General features: G+C 39.4%; 1 protein-coding gene across 1 annotated transcript in view; it reads left to right on the top strand.

Annotated features, from left to right (window-relative positions):
* The first annotated feature begins 359 nt into the window (after window positions 1-359).
* Window positions 360-15,277, top strand: part of LOC142028586 (vasoactive intestinal polypeptide receptor 1-like) — a 29,418-nt gene continuing 14,500 nt past the window's right edge. The window contains exons 1-4 of the mRNA XM_075022434.1: window positions 360-398; window positions 9,973-10,072; window positions 13,713-13,820; window positions 14,578-14,687. Coding sequence (XP_074878535.1) covers window positions 366-398; window positions 9,973-10,072; window positions 13,713-13,820; window positions 14,578-14,687 — 351 coding nt within the window. The 5' untranslated portion in view covers window positions 360-365. The remainder of the gene's footprint in view (window positions 399-9,972; window positions 10,073-13,712; window positions 13,821-14,577; window positions 14,688-15,277) is intronic.

Genomic DNA, 15,277 nt, shown 5'->3' on the forward strand with positions numbered 1-15,277 from the left:
CTGGTCCTATTAGCAGAAGGAGGGGGTGAATCCAGCATCTCTTCTTGCGGAGAGAACATCTGCTTCCAAATACACCCTAAAAGACCGGTCGGTGCTCCAGCTACCTCCCCGCAGTTTTGCAGGTGGGTGACAAGAGAACGCGTTTATAGAGATAGGTCCAAAATCCCAGGGGGATGCTGGAGAATCTCCTTCTCTCCTCTAGGAAAGGATTTTCCCTCCTCTGGGAAAGACCGGAGTGTCCAGGAAGGGAGGTCGAAGACTCTCCGGGGCGGGTTTTAAGGAGGTGGGGATGGGCTGAGCCTCGGCTTTTGGCAGCTTCACGACAGGCAGAGAGAGCAGGGAAGACCCGGCGGCTGCTGCAGAGGATGATAAGTTTGTGCTGGCTGCTGCTCCCGCTGGTGAGTAGCCCAGTGGTCCTTTGGGGGGTGTGGGGGGGACATCGCACATCTGGCTTTGTTGACCACAGCTGGATGGCTCTGCAGCTGCCCCGCAGGATCCGGGGGGGGATGTCAGCAAAGGTAAGGTAACTTTTCTCATAAGAGGGAGTAAGTAAAAAGAAAGAAAAATCAGGAAAGGATTAAAAAAAAAGAGGATGGGGGTGTAGGAGGGGAGGAAGTAAAAAATATTACTGAGTTAGAGGTTTGACCCAGCTCTTTGCTTTAAAATTGTCCAGCCCTAAGATGCTATTAATAAATGTCTTGTAATTTCCACTCATTAGAATTACAGTTTCCAAAGGACAGAAAAGCATCCTCAAAGCTGAATAACTGTAGCATGGCTTTAGAGAGACAGAAGGGGGTGGCTTGCTGTCCCAGTTGTCCTGATAAAGGCAATTTTGCTGAAGAAAGAGCATAACTAAAAAGGAATACTTCCTCCTGATGGATTTGGGACATTTACCTCTTTGAGAGGGCACTGATGTTTATACTGCTGAAGGTATCTGCTTGTAATATCCCCAAGCAGGAGCACAAACGGTCTTATGGCTGCTATGCATTGGAGGCAGCAGGTGAGACTGTAACATCAAACATCAGGGAAGATGTATGAGCACAGAGACACAGTTCAAGCACATACATCCCTCTCTAAACCCTATGCTCTACTGCTGGCATTGCCTGGGCTGGTTAGCAAAAGGTAGTGTAAATACAAGTACAGTCATAGATCCTTTTCCCCCTCAATCTTCAGCCTCAGATAAGTGTTTGGAAACCTTCCTATGGGTGCGATTCCCAGGGACCCGTTAATTCTAACTTTAGCCATTTCACAGTTAAATGTTTAGTGTAGGCTGGGATTTAGACTCCCACTGTAGTCAAGGGGGACACAGTCACCTTGCTGGGAAGCATTTCATCTTGTCCTGAGAAAGACAGACGGAGTGAATATTCCTCTATTGATAATAGTGAGAGCCTAGGGGGGTACAGACTGGTCTCGAAAACCTTCAGTTTTAAAAAGTGAAAGATGGGATGTAGATTTTCACACCTCACATCCTCTGGAACTAATTTTTTCCTCTGTATTTACACAGCTTTATGTACAAGTGATAGAACATAGATCCTTGCTATTAGTTATCTATAGATTTTATATATATAGCTATATATATAGTGTTAACTTAACTTGCATATAGTTATTACACATGTGTAATACCCTTTTTTCAGGGAAAACTAGTCAGCCTGAAGTGTTACACCGCTACAGGTACAGTGACTTTGGCATCTGGACTAGCCTTTTTACACATACTAGAGGCACAACTTATTCCTGCAGCTGTCAGCAGACTGCAGCTAACCTGAAGCAGTATCATGCACATCTGTGGGCTGCCATGCATCACTTTAATGTCTTAGCATATTGCAGCAGACTTTGCCCATAATAAAAGAAATTCTACAAACCTCATGCTCTAGGTAGCTTTTGGCCCCAAACTATTGCTCATCCATAAACTCCAATTACGTGTCTGGTAAGAGTCAGTGCTGTAAATGTCAGTGGTTTTCATGTCTCAGACTAGGTCTCATGGGAAGCTTTGCACCCTCTGTTAGACAGTCAGGGAAGGCCAGACACCCATAGGATGTATTGAGTAAACAGTCCTTTCACATTTCAAAGGATCATGTCATAGTTCTTGTGTGGATTCTGCAAATAATTCATTATTCAGGTATGAAAATAAAGCAGAAGGGTAATCCTGAAAACTTCCTCTGTGAAACTGGGTAGTTTTATCTCCTGTCAGCTCCACGGGGAGCTGTTTGTTGCAGGATATACTTTGTGCCTTGAAAAATAGAGTCCTTGACATTAAAAATTACCATTTGCTTGTAAGAGACAAGGAACAGAGCAGTGGGTGCTGGAAATGCATAAAACCTACTTTTCCTGTCTTAAAGGGTTCAGAATCTCGGGAAACAGAGGGCAGGGAACAGAAAAGCCTCTGCATTCACTGTCCTTCCTGCTGAGCTAAACTGCTTTCTTCTTCAAACATGTAACACCTTTTCACATTTCTGGGGAAGGGGTTCAGTCTGATCTAATGAATGGAGGTGAGAATGGAAACATAGATGGGTTATCGTTGAGCTGTACATTTGCTTTAGCAAAGCCTTTCTTGTGGTAATAGGCATATGGATCCAAATCTGGGGAAAGACGCTGATCTCCCAATAAAACAGAGCTGGGTGCCTAAATTTCTGATATAGCTACTATTGCCTAATTTGTGTTGGAGGGACATGCTGCTTCTAGGGATTCAGTCCCTGCAGAACTTAAATTCTCCTCCATAGAGAACTGGAGGTGTGGAAGAGTCGGTCTGTTTAGGCATTTTGTTAGCCTGGAGGCAGTTAATGGGGGGACACAGGCTGCTGTACGGTGAGTCACTCTCCTCAAATAGGCGTCTGTGCCAGGTAGGAGTAATCCTCCCCTGGAACTGCTTGTCTGCCTTCACTCATCGTTAAAGAAGGCTTGATAGGGGCGTTTAGAGTAATCATCTAAAATTATCTATCTAAAATTAGGAATCTTGTCTAAAGCTACTCATTTAACCTTCTTCAATACTGCTGGCAAGAGGTGGAAACATTCCAAGAATGGCTATGGCTTCAGTTGAGTGAACATGCTGATGGACTTTGACATCTAGGTTTCAGTTCTTTGGCATTAGGTGACATGAACCCCACCTTTAGGCAAACATACTACACATGCAGAAAGGGAGAAATTTCTCTTTAATTTGGAGGAATACTCGCAATAGCACAAAAAAAGGATCCTCAGTTATTCGTGTTCTGTTATCCTTTAAGTGTTATAATTAAATGCTCTACCAAATTTAGCATAGAGCTAATAAATTCATTTTCATTTTTCTCAAGACAATACTAATTACATAATGTTTATAAACAAAATAAATTAGTATGGCTGTATTGTCACATACAGAAGACCTATGAATAAATACATATAGTGATATACATGGATATCTATGTATAGCAAGTACTGTTCTCTATAAGGCTATGCAGTTAAATATAGTCAGATAAATACAATCCAATACATGGAGGAGCATTCAAGCATTACTCCAATGTCTTAAAAACCATCTTGAAAAGATATTCCTCTAAATGACTGTAAGGCAATCAGTGTCTCAGTTTCTCTTGTTCCATAGGTAATTGAGTTAGAAAGAGAAAACAAACACTGAAAATGTCCTCTAGGTAGTCATTTTCAGCTCAAAAGACTCCTGAAATAATCTATTTAACTGGCTGAAGAGCAAGATTGGAAATAGGTCTTTACCTTTGGGCTTGAAAGCTTCTGGGATCAAGACTGTGTCAGAGCTTGCAAGTTGAGGACAGGACTTTCCATAATAAATAAATATGTTGCTGGTGACTGCAGTCATGTCACTGCTGTGCTGACCTCATGCTTTAGGGTCAGTCAAAATCAAGAGTGGTAAACATGGCTTGGATATGGCAGAAACAAACTGGACGCCCGTCTATTTTCACAAGCGTATTTGAGCGGGGGACTTTTTTGTTGCATAAGAAATCCGTGGTTATTTTTTGTAGTTTCTTGTAGTTTTCTGGCAGAACATGATACTACATATATTACATTATAAATATCCCAGAATTACTCATAGGGCACAGTGGATAGGCAGATCCTTACTGCGGTGATTGTGAATGTAGCTATGCTGAAACGGCCAAGAGCTTATGGAACTCGAGGCTGGTCCCAGGTCCCTTCAAAGCAGATGTGAAAATTGGCTCTGACTCCAGTGACCTGGGCTTCCCAGTCTCAGAGCTCTCTAATTAGCACTTGGCTTTTTGAGAAAGGAGCTACGCAGATAGAAGACAGGCCTTATGGAAGATTTTGATGAGATATATTCAACTGAGAAGTTTATGAAAAAGGCTGAGGTTTTCTTTGTCTCCTTCAGTTATTCAACCTGTGCTCAACATTTTTCATAAGCCTCCTTTCATCCTACAAGCCTTTCCTGTTCATCAAAATTTCAGCTGAAAAAAGTGTGTGCATTTCAGAGCACATGCTGGTTCTCTGCACTGTGTGTTTAGCATCACTGGCCAACTTTCAGGACTGACTGAACTCTTCATTCCATAGTTAAAAATAGGCAGAGGATGCAGGAGTTTTGAATGTCTTTGCGGTGCCTTTCTGTATCCTAAAATACCAGGTGAATTTTAATCCTCCAAGCTGGGAGTCGGTGTGTGACACGAATGGCAGACAACTCCAGTTTTATATAAGGGAGAGCTAAAATATTCAGGCATCAGAGTCATATCAGAAAAACTGAACAGGGGAAGCACAGACAGGGAGAACAGGGAGTACAGAGATGTTTTCAGAGCAGATCTGAGATGAGATCTGAGACACGAATGCAAGCTGTAGACACAGCGGCAAAAAGAACAGTGATGAATATGCTTAGTAAATGATTTATGCACTTGATGCAAAAACTATTCATAAGGTTTTAGGACTGCACAGCATTGGAAACTAAACCACATCACTGGAAAGACCCTTAAAGTTCTTGAAACCTTCCCATCTTGCCAGTGAATTCAGCCACTTCTTCGATTTTTTATTAATTTTCAAAAAGACTAAGTGTTACCAATTTACTTCTGGCTCTTTGATCCCATTGAATTGCTTTTTCAAAAGTGACTAATATATTAGGTGCCCAGCTTTGAAGCATTTCCCTTGTTTTCAGAGAGAATAGATAATGTCCTTACTTTTCCCCAAGTGTGCTAATGGACTTCGTAATGAGTGAAGATCTGTCTTTTATGTGCCATCTAAATTACAGTTTTTCTACCACCACAACAGCCCAGGGGCACCTTCTTTGGATGCATTCTCAGAAAAGATTGCTTTTAACTAAGTTGCACCAAGTATAGCATGAGGATCTTGCTAGAAAGACTCTCTTCCCAGTGCTTGCCAATTCTGATGTTGTACAATGTGAGCAAATCAAACCCTAAAGTGCCATTAGCTTGAAATTTCTGTTCAGATTTTGGCAAATAAATAAACTATCATGTAACAGAGAAAATAATAGAATATAATGCTGTATTTACTATCAGTGAGAATACCACTTAAGGTTTCAATGCAGTAACCTTACAGATATTAAGAAAAGGAAGTCTAAAAGTAAGCACAAGCCCAAAATCTGGCTCTCTAAACTGTCTCAGGTTTTTAGCATGTCTGTGCCTGTCATAGATTAACTTTTTGATGGTCACTACGTGATTGCTTTGTTCCAGGCAAGATTTTTTCAGTGGTCAGGACTTAACACCCCTGTGAATTTTGGCCGGTCACTAATGTTCAAGCCAGCAGAAAGGTCTTTGTGTTACAATGCTCAGCGATGCAAAGCTCCATTCCTTGAGTGCTGCCTACAACCCTGCATGAAACCTCTAAGTTTTCTATATAAGCCTTGGGATGAAGGCACCCCACTGTAATTTTCAGTAAGAAACACGCCAGGTTACTGTCTAGCTACTAGAAAATGTTGATCTAAGAAGTAGGATTTTAAATCAGCCTCTTACATTTATTCCTGTGGCAGGGAGGACTGCCAGACTGGACATCCCTGCCTCAGAAATCTCTGCTTTTTTGGTTCCTAAATTATCCTTTTCTAAGGTGAACAGGAACTACTCTTTTCCTACAAGAGCTCAGTTGTTACAGCAGATGCCTCCCAAATTGCAATACTATGTCCTTGCAAAAATGCAGACCCCCTGTTCTCTAGAAAGCCCCATCACCTAACCATTGTAGGCAGATTACACCAACAATATGCACTTTTCTCTCAAGGCATTGTGAGACTAATAACAAAAAATAAGTAAGCCATAGCAAACAAATCACAAGTAATGTTCTGCCCAGAAGGCTTTTCTTTAACTGTAAAATGGTTTAATGTCTTTCTTTTTCTTAAAGCCTGAAGAAAACCAACAAATTGAAGCATCATCACTGTTCTCAATTTGTTGTGTAGGAGTCATTTTTTCTTTTTTTTTTTTTTTTTTTTTTTTTTTTGGTAACAGTGGGATTACTTCCAGTAAGGCTACATGATTGTAAGTTAACACCACCAGCCTCATTTTTGTTTCTTATGGGATAGTCTGTAGGTTACACCTGCAATTGCACTTGATGCTGATTTTCAAACACTGAAGTGTCAGTAATATTTAACCTATGTACTGGCCTATAATAAAACCTCTAGGCTCTGGTGGCTATAGCCATCCCCACCCCAAATTCAATTAATGCAGAAGCAAACAAAATGTGAACATGCTGATTAATTGCTTACCAATCAGCGGTAGTGGGATTGACTACAATCTCACCATTGGTGAGTACCACCAGAGCTTGGTCAGGATTTCTAGAAGAAATTGTAAAATTGTGTTTTCTGGTGATTAATCACTGCTTTCAGAGGCAGGAGTCTGGACTACATGGACTAGGGATCTGATCTGTTACAGCAGTTCCTCTGTTGTGTGTAAAACCAATGCAGTACAACTTCCCTATGGGGAGGGCATGGACTTCCCCAGCCACTGTCAAGGAATAGCGCTCTACTGATTTCAGTACAACTCTGCTGATTTACGGGGACTGAAGGGCTGGTTCAGTGCGTGTAGATTTACCAAAGGAGAGAAAAAAGGACACGCAGCCTACTTCGAGCAGCAGACAGCCTGGCACACATATTCAATGTTTGATGTACTATTTGGGAGAGCTCAGCTGCTTAGTCCCTCATTTATTGTCCACCTGCATCGGCTGCATGTGTTGCTTAAGTTGACTTTTGGAGAAAAATAACCCTTCCTCCTCTGAAACTTTTCACAACTAATTATGTGTCTGTTTCTACCATTGTCAGCACCTCTGGCAAGAAATGGGAGTTAAATTAATCCATCTCTCCCAAGTGCTTGTTTCTCAAAGGCATTTCAAATCTCTCATGGTTTTGAGTTCATTTTGGGTTATGACTGGTTGTTGCTTTCAAGACTTTTACCAGAGGACTCAATATAGATGGTAAGTTGTATAGCATCATGTCAAATTGTCATGACTTTTAAACATCAAGCCTAAGAATATTCCAAATACAAAGTTTCTCAGCAGTAACAGAGTCCAGAAATTCCAGAAAGTAGAGAAATGACTTCTCTCCTGTCCAGCTGAATCCATCTTTATAAACTGAAATAGTGAGAGATTTATATAGCAATCATTTTGTTACTACTATTGAAAAAATTCATTTGTTATATAGGCCGAATGAAAAGAGAAATGTATGTTAAAATACAAAGCAATGAGCAGTGATCTTATTAATATCTGAAAAATTTCATTCCAGAATTGTGTTACTATAGTTCAACAGCAAGAATTACTATTTTAAGAGTCACTCGTGCTGATTTATAAAATGTATTTTGAATTACCCACTGGAGGACTATAATGCATGAAAAAAGCCATGTCTTAATTTTCTTTTTGAACAGTGTCCTTAATCCTCTTTCTGTTCTAATATTAGGATGTATGAACCATCTCTAGGGCTTTATAATTAAAAGCAGACTGTCTATGCTACTTTAAACCCCAAATGTAGGCAGAATTTTTAAAGGTTTTTAAAGATAAAGTTGTGTTCTTTTTTTCTCCCTAGGTGGACGTTATTGCTAAGATGCAATAGCCTACACGACTTGCAGTAAAGTTTCTGTGGAGGCTAAAAGAAGTCCTGGTTGCATTGCTCACCGAATACATTCTGAAAGCCAATAAATCAACTTCCTGAGACTGAGAAGGCAACACAGCAGTGATGTTTTCATCTGTACTGTGTTGTCAAAGTCCCTAGAGGTTTCAAATGGCCTACAGTCTTCCTCAGAAATGTCTCAGAAAGCCTTCATCATTTCCATTAAAATCACTACCCCCTGAGCCCCTGGCTTTGTCTTGAATAGCATGGCTTGCAAAGGAGCAAACCCTCTGAGCTCTTCCATTTAAGTTTCCCTATGTTGTGAACATCCCAATATCCCAAAGGAGGCTTTGGTGCAGTATTCAGTTGTCTGAATACAGTTCAGTTGCTTTCTAGACTCTCTTAACTTTATTGAATCTGGGTTTAATTCAGTTACCTAAACATGGATGTGTAGAAATAATTGAGGCATCAGGTAATGCATTTGAGACTTCGACATGGGGCTGGCAAAATTAATGCAGAATATACACAAGAGGGCTGAGATACCCTATAGCATCCCAAACAGCACTAACCATTCCTGGGGGAGTGAGACATCCTTTGCATTTCCATGGACTGCAAATGAAGCTCAGATAACAAGATCACATGTAGAGTCTGACATTGTATGTTCTTTCTCAGAATTTAATTGCCTTTCCAGAGGCAATAATTTAGGGATTTTCTAGGGTATTAAGAACATCTTCACAATCACAGCAAATTTGATGCAGGACTACAGGGGACGTGAAACTTTCTGGAGTAGGAGCTGAAGGCCAAGCAAAATACATGACAGCACCTAAATGACACTAAGTGTCTGTACTTAAGAAGATGGATCTAGACCCTGTTCAACAAGTGAAGTCTAGAAATCCATTTAGCTGTTTAAATGTAGGTATCTTAATCTGTGAGATAAATATCATTCCTTAAGCTCCCAAAACAAGTCATTAATTTTTTCTCAATTCTTCATCTGGTAAAATGGAAACAATAACTCTGTCCAAGGCATGTGTAGCATCTTCAGATAATAAGTTGATAAAATTTTGTATTCACTCAGATTAAACTATGGCCAAGATTACTATTTTTCTATTTTCTCTAAATTCTTGGACTTCAGTATTCCTTATTTAAGGCCCAGTGGACATAAAACTTCTGCTCCTATTGTTTGCTTCTGTTTTTATGATTATACCAACTGCCTTCAGAATAGAAGAGCATACACCATCCTCTCTCATTAGAGTGATTACTATGACACTATAATCTCAAGGTTTCAAAGAAGACCAGGAGCCCATTCTATTAGTATCAGCATCTAAGCAGAGTATGAAGAGTAATTAAGACTTTATTGTCACACATAGGGCTGATTCCTCCAATAAAGAAAACTTGGATCTTGGGAGTGCCCAAGAATCAAAATAGGAATATTTTGCCAATAGGTAGTTCTGAACACCCAAAATAATTAACTAAAAAAACCCAACCCCAACATGTATATTTAAAGAAATTGATTTATTTTTATTTGTTTTACAGGGAAGAAATATGTATATGGTCAGACTGCATGTATGTTTGGGGGACTCAGTGTGGATATTTCCATAGCTGATGGATTCATCCAATTTTGGCTGCCTGAAAAAGAGGTTGAGATCCAAAGAATGGGAAAAACATTTAAGTTTTGTGAAAAACATAGATGTAAAGGAGAGGTGGTATAAATGTCCAGATTGAAGAAGAGGTGCTACATGAGCTTGACCATTATGATACACTAAAGAATCCATATGAGTATGCATATCCAGATGCATATACAAATTGATAAATGTATGAGATCACAGCCTCCTTCTGCCGTTTACATGTCCCATTTGCAGAAAAATCTTCAGCTGGAGTTTTCACATCCTTAGAACTCAAAGTATGAGCCATGAGGTACAAACTGGAAAGAAACCTGGCTCTTCTCCATTACAATAATCACAGATCTTCTTGTTTTGTTTTGTCTTTCTCTTACTGAGGTTGTGGGAATCCATCCAGAATGCAAGATATTCCAGCAGGTGCTCAAAGAGGAGTCGCTCTGCTTAGAAACGAATGAATCTGTTTCACCTGATCTAAAAGGTAATGGTCCTGATCGCCAAGCTCTGATATGAATATCCCTTGTATATCACTTCAGGGGCACAATATCGAGATACCATTTGTTCTCCTCAATCAAGATATGATTCTTATTTTATTTGGTTTCTTAATAGTTTGAAATGTTTCTTCTATAGGCTGGGACTTTACCTCATCTCATTTTAGACATCTTTAAAAGCTCAATGTATAAGTCAGGACTTGTCTTCTTAGATTCTCTTAAAGTAAATGGAGGAAGATGGATATCCCTAGAGCATGTTTCATTGCATCTGGTTTAGATGCTTACTTTAGAATGAGATCAATCATTCTCTGGAATAGTATTTCTCTTTACTAACTACAGAATGAGACTAAGATGATCAGTTCAGACCCTGAGATGTTTAGATGCTTAGTTAAGGCAAGAAAACCCTACTTGGAATGTCTTACATTCCGAAAGTATTTGGTGTATACTTCACTTATATCCAAAACTCCAAAGAAGCTTACACAGAAGACACTGAAACGCATGCTGAAATTATATCGTGTTGGGAATCATTCCAATGTGGTGAAAATGTTTTTTGCAAAACAAGAAAGCAAAAGAAAAAATTAAACCCAACTTCCTCAAAATATTCTGTTTCTACATTTTTGGAAGTTCTTTGTTTCTTTGTTTGTTTGAAAAGATTTATTGTGGTGGTGTTTTGAAATCTATTACAAGCTCAAATACAAATTTTGAAAATGAAAATGAACATTTCAGAGAGCCTGTAAAATATTTGCAAAATGCTGTGTAGGGGGTTCTCTTTGCTGGGGTTTTGGCATTGTGGAGACATGTTTTGAATTGATTCAAAGTGAAATTTCAAAATGTTCAAACTCTTTCAAAAGTTCAGTCATATTTTTTCTGGCCAACTTTGCTTAGAAAAGTCTGAATCCACCTCAGTGACATTTTTCAGATACATGAATTATCAGATGTTCATTTTCTACAAAGGAGTTATGAGACAAAGATGCCTCATGCACTTAGTACAAATAGAAGTATTGCAACCACCTGGAATTCTGCCTTTAGCAGCCTATTAAAATTCAGAGACTAACCCCCAGGATGCTTCTGTTATCTTCTTTATTTTTCTGCAGCATTTCCAGTCACTCCAATGTCTGATATCCTTCTTGTACTTGCCTACTCTATTTTTTTGGTATTTCCCCGCACCTTTAATCAAGTCCAGAATATTTCCTGGACACATTTTGCACTTGGAACACCCAGTAACCCACCCAAAAAATGTTCTGGCAAAAAGCAGGCGTTTTTGATAATGTTTTATTACATGCATTACATTATGATATTCCAAGTATTTTTCTCTTTACCAGAAAAATAACTGCATGATTTTGGAATCCTCATTGTAGCAAACAGTAGTCAAAAAAATAAAAATCCCTGAAAGTTCTGTTAAACTATTTAAAAATCTTCAACTTTGTCAACTCCGATCTTCTCAAAGCTCTCCTTTCCACCTTTCATTCCCTAGAGATGGAAAGATTTTAATGAAAATGTGTTCTGGTCTTTACAGCCTTTCTCAATATATTTTAAAATGAAACATTAGATCTAGAAAAAGAATTCATGCCCAGTATTTTATCTGGGATATTTTAAAACTAGACTTGCATTTCAGTTTTCAGGAACTGAATGAGACAAACTGAAGGGTCACAATTTGTAGAGAGTTACTTCTCAGTAGTCACAGAGAATCTGTGCTGGAAGTGGTCTATATTGCAGACTTTTTAATCTAAAGTAGTTCCACATTATTCTTGTTGTACAGAGCAGTGTCTAACAAGTATCATCGGTAGAGTCCAGGGTGCAATTCCTCTCATCTTGAAGTAGATATTGAAAATAGGTCAATTGAATCAAGCTCTAAAAATACTTATTTTTTCTCCATTGTTGAAAAAAAAAAAAAAAAAAAGAGCTGAGGGTCACTGAAAAAGACAAGCATCTGTGATGCCAACATTACTTGATAAAATTCCTACTTCAGTTGTCTTTATGGAGTCACAGGTGACTTGGACAATCACTAATCTCTTGAAAATCTTGGTGCGTAAAATGCTCTTTCTGCCTCCGCACTCAGCGCTTTCTTTGATATAAACTGTAGAAGTCACTGGAAATGAAGCCAGATCTAGGACTTACAACATACAGGTTCCATAAAGCCACCTGATTCTCATTTTTAACCCCACATTGCCAAATACGATCTATTTTTACACCCAGCTCCTCAAAGGTGTTATAGTCACTCTAAGAGGGACCCTTAAAGTCCCTAAGTCTAAGCATGTGGGCAGCTGCGTGTCTAAGTGGGACTCATATTACCTGACTTTATTAGTTGGAAAATTAGCAGCCTAATTTAGGCTGTAATCATCAGAGAAACCTAGGTATTTGCATTGAGTGATTCATCCTGTCCTCAGAAAGGAGCCACCAATATATGGGATGAATCATGCGCTGGAAGTCCCTGTCTATTTGTACTGATTACAGAGGGGACACAGCTAAGATTAGCTAACATAACTTAGACAAAATTAGAAATAACCAATCAAGGCTTCTATTTTCCCATCTGGCAAATTGGGGATACCAGGAACTTCGTCCTCCCAAGGGTCATGTGCGCGTAATGCTGTGGGAGATTCTCAGGACTATCCTTTTGAAGCTGGAGAGTAACTTTGCTCAGCTACAGGCAAGTAATATTACTTCCACATTTCAGCTTTTGACACTTTTAGATTTGCCTTGTCATGAGTCACAGAGAAAACAGAAAAGAATCAGTGAAAGAAAATAACACCTCCCAAATGAAACCCATGTACTGCCTTATATCCACCTTACGACAACCTAGAGATTGGTTTTGGTTACAGCGTGGTGGTTTTTTTTTATTGGTTCAGGCATCTTTACACGCTGATAATTTTTCTGTGCTGCACCCACACCTACTTGCCAACAAACACTGTGTGACCACAGCTTGAGCCTCAGTGTGGTGCATCCTTGACAAAGCTGTGATTAACTATAACTTCTGAAAACCTTTTTTAGGTAGTAACGTGCCCTCTGTCCTCAGCTAGCAATCTCCGGTTTAGACAACCTCGTGAATGCCAACCAGTCAGACCTACTCCTGATGCTGGTTATTTTATATGATGCTGGGAGATGTTCTTCTAGTTTGGGATGAATCTAATCCCTGTTGAAGTCCGTTGTAAAAATGCCATTGATTGCCTAAGAACAGGACTTCAGACTTTTAGCACGGAATCAAGAGACTAAGGCTAAATTTTTAAGTCTGATGTTTTTCAGTTAGACTGTGAAACCCGTAATGAGAAATTCAAGTGCTAATAATTATTCAATGTTTTTATTTTGCTGACTTTTGTTTTGTCAACAGAAAGAGCTCCGGCTGATTTGACTTTCAGATTGTGTCTCCTTGAATTTCAGGTACATTCTCTCATGAGATAAGGTGGGGGAAGGTCGAACTGGAATGCCGAGTGCTTATGTGAGCAAGGATGCATTCAAAGAGAAGAGGAAAACAATACAATTCTTCACTTGCAGAGCTGTTGCTTCATTTGCATGTCCTGTTGTAGCTCTTCTTGCATATGAATTAGTGGGAAAGCCACTGACAACCTCATTGTGGAAGATCAACTGTGTGATATTCTCTGTGTGTTTCATTATTTAGAGGCACTTTTTTTTCAGGATGCACCAGAGATTGGGATGGTCTAACCTGCTGGCCCAGAGCCACTTTTGGGGAAGTGGTTAAAGTTCCTTGTCCAAGATTTTTTGAAGAAATCACCAATATCCACGGCAAGACTTTTTTCCTATTCTTTTTGTCCCTACATATTTTTTTAACATACATTCTAATAGTTAGAGATTAAGTAATTTGCTTATTTTCCTGATTTACAATACTATCTTATGTCAGTCGACATACAGTAATTATCCAGATACACATCGTGGCTTATGATCAATATTTGGCCCTCTTTTGGTTTGTCTTATGCTGTACTGAATTGTCTAGTCTCCTTGGTGCTCTAAAAATTATGGGTAATTGCACTACATTGCTGAGGTTATAAAGGAATATAAGTATGTCACAGAATCACTGATTTATAAAGTCATAGAATAATTTAGAAAGGACTGCTTGAGGTCATCTAGTCCAATCCTCCAGTCAGAGCAGGACTGTGTTCAAATACTGTTTCTAACTTCAAACCTAGATCAGGTGGCTCGGGGCTTTGTCCATAAGTAAAAATTATGTTGTAAATGCAGGATAGGCTGCATAATTTGATTTTCTCTGTGTAAGGGTTGAATTTGCAGAATGAATTTCCTGTATGAAATGTAGAAGTTCCACTGCATCTTGAAATGAATAGGAACATTTGTCTCAACTTTTCAAATGATATAGAGAACAATATAACTGTATAGGTAATCTTGCTGAACATGACTAGACCTGTAAGTGCCGAACTTAAGAATCAAAGTAGGAATAAAAATTTGTTGTTGCTCATCAAAACTTAAAAGAACCGTGCGTGTCCGTCCCCCCGGCTAATTCATTCTCTGATATATTTTACCATTAAAGGCTTCCTTCAGAGAAACTGTACACAGGAGGCATATTGGTCAGAACCATTCCCACCATACACCACTGCTTGTGGATTTGATGAAGGTTCCAGTAAAGGGCCTGAGGATCAGGTGAGTTTTTATTTCCCGCTTGGGGACATCTCCGGAGCACCCTTTTTGGTGGGCTGAGTAGTTGGATGCTCCCACACATCTGAGCCCTGCCAGAATCCAGTAATTACCCGTCTTCAGTGCTAACCTCAAACCTTTTAGGTATATTTAGAGCCTGTTTAACAAACCAGGCTTAATATAAAGCAAGGAAGTAGCAGGTAGCACTTTCCTCTCCATCCAATTGTCTCCTCTTGGTGTTAATGAGTACACTCATGACTGTTCATTTGCTCTGCCTAACAAAGATTTTGGTTCTCTGACAGGTGATTTGAATCCTCATCATGTACCCATCTCCCAGGGAAGCCCTACCAATCTGTCTGGGGGGAAATTTTTCAGGGAAAATTCCTTTGGATCCCTCTTGGGGTTTTTTTCCAGATGTTACTGAGTCAGAGAAAAAGATTCCATAATTTTATAGCATGGTGGTCAATGCACATCTTTAGGAGGGAAATCTTGGGTGCCATTGGGTACACAGCTTTAAGAGGGAACTCTTGGATGCCGTTGAGTATTTCCACACTTTATCTTGGGTGTTCAGTGGAGCAGGAAGTGAACTCTATTTT

Source organism: Buteo buteo, chromosome 2 (assembly GCF_964188355.1).
Source record: "Buteo buteo chromosome 2, bButBut1.hap1.1, whole genome shotgun sequence".
NCBI lineage: Eukaryota > Metazoa > Chordata > Aves > Accipitriformes > Accipitridae > Buteo > Buteo buteo.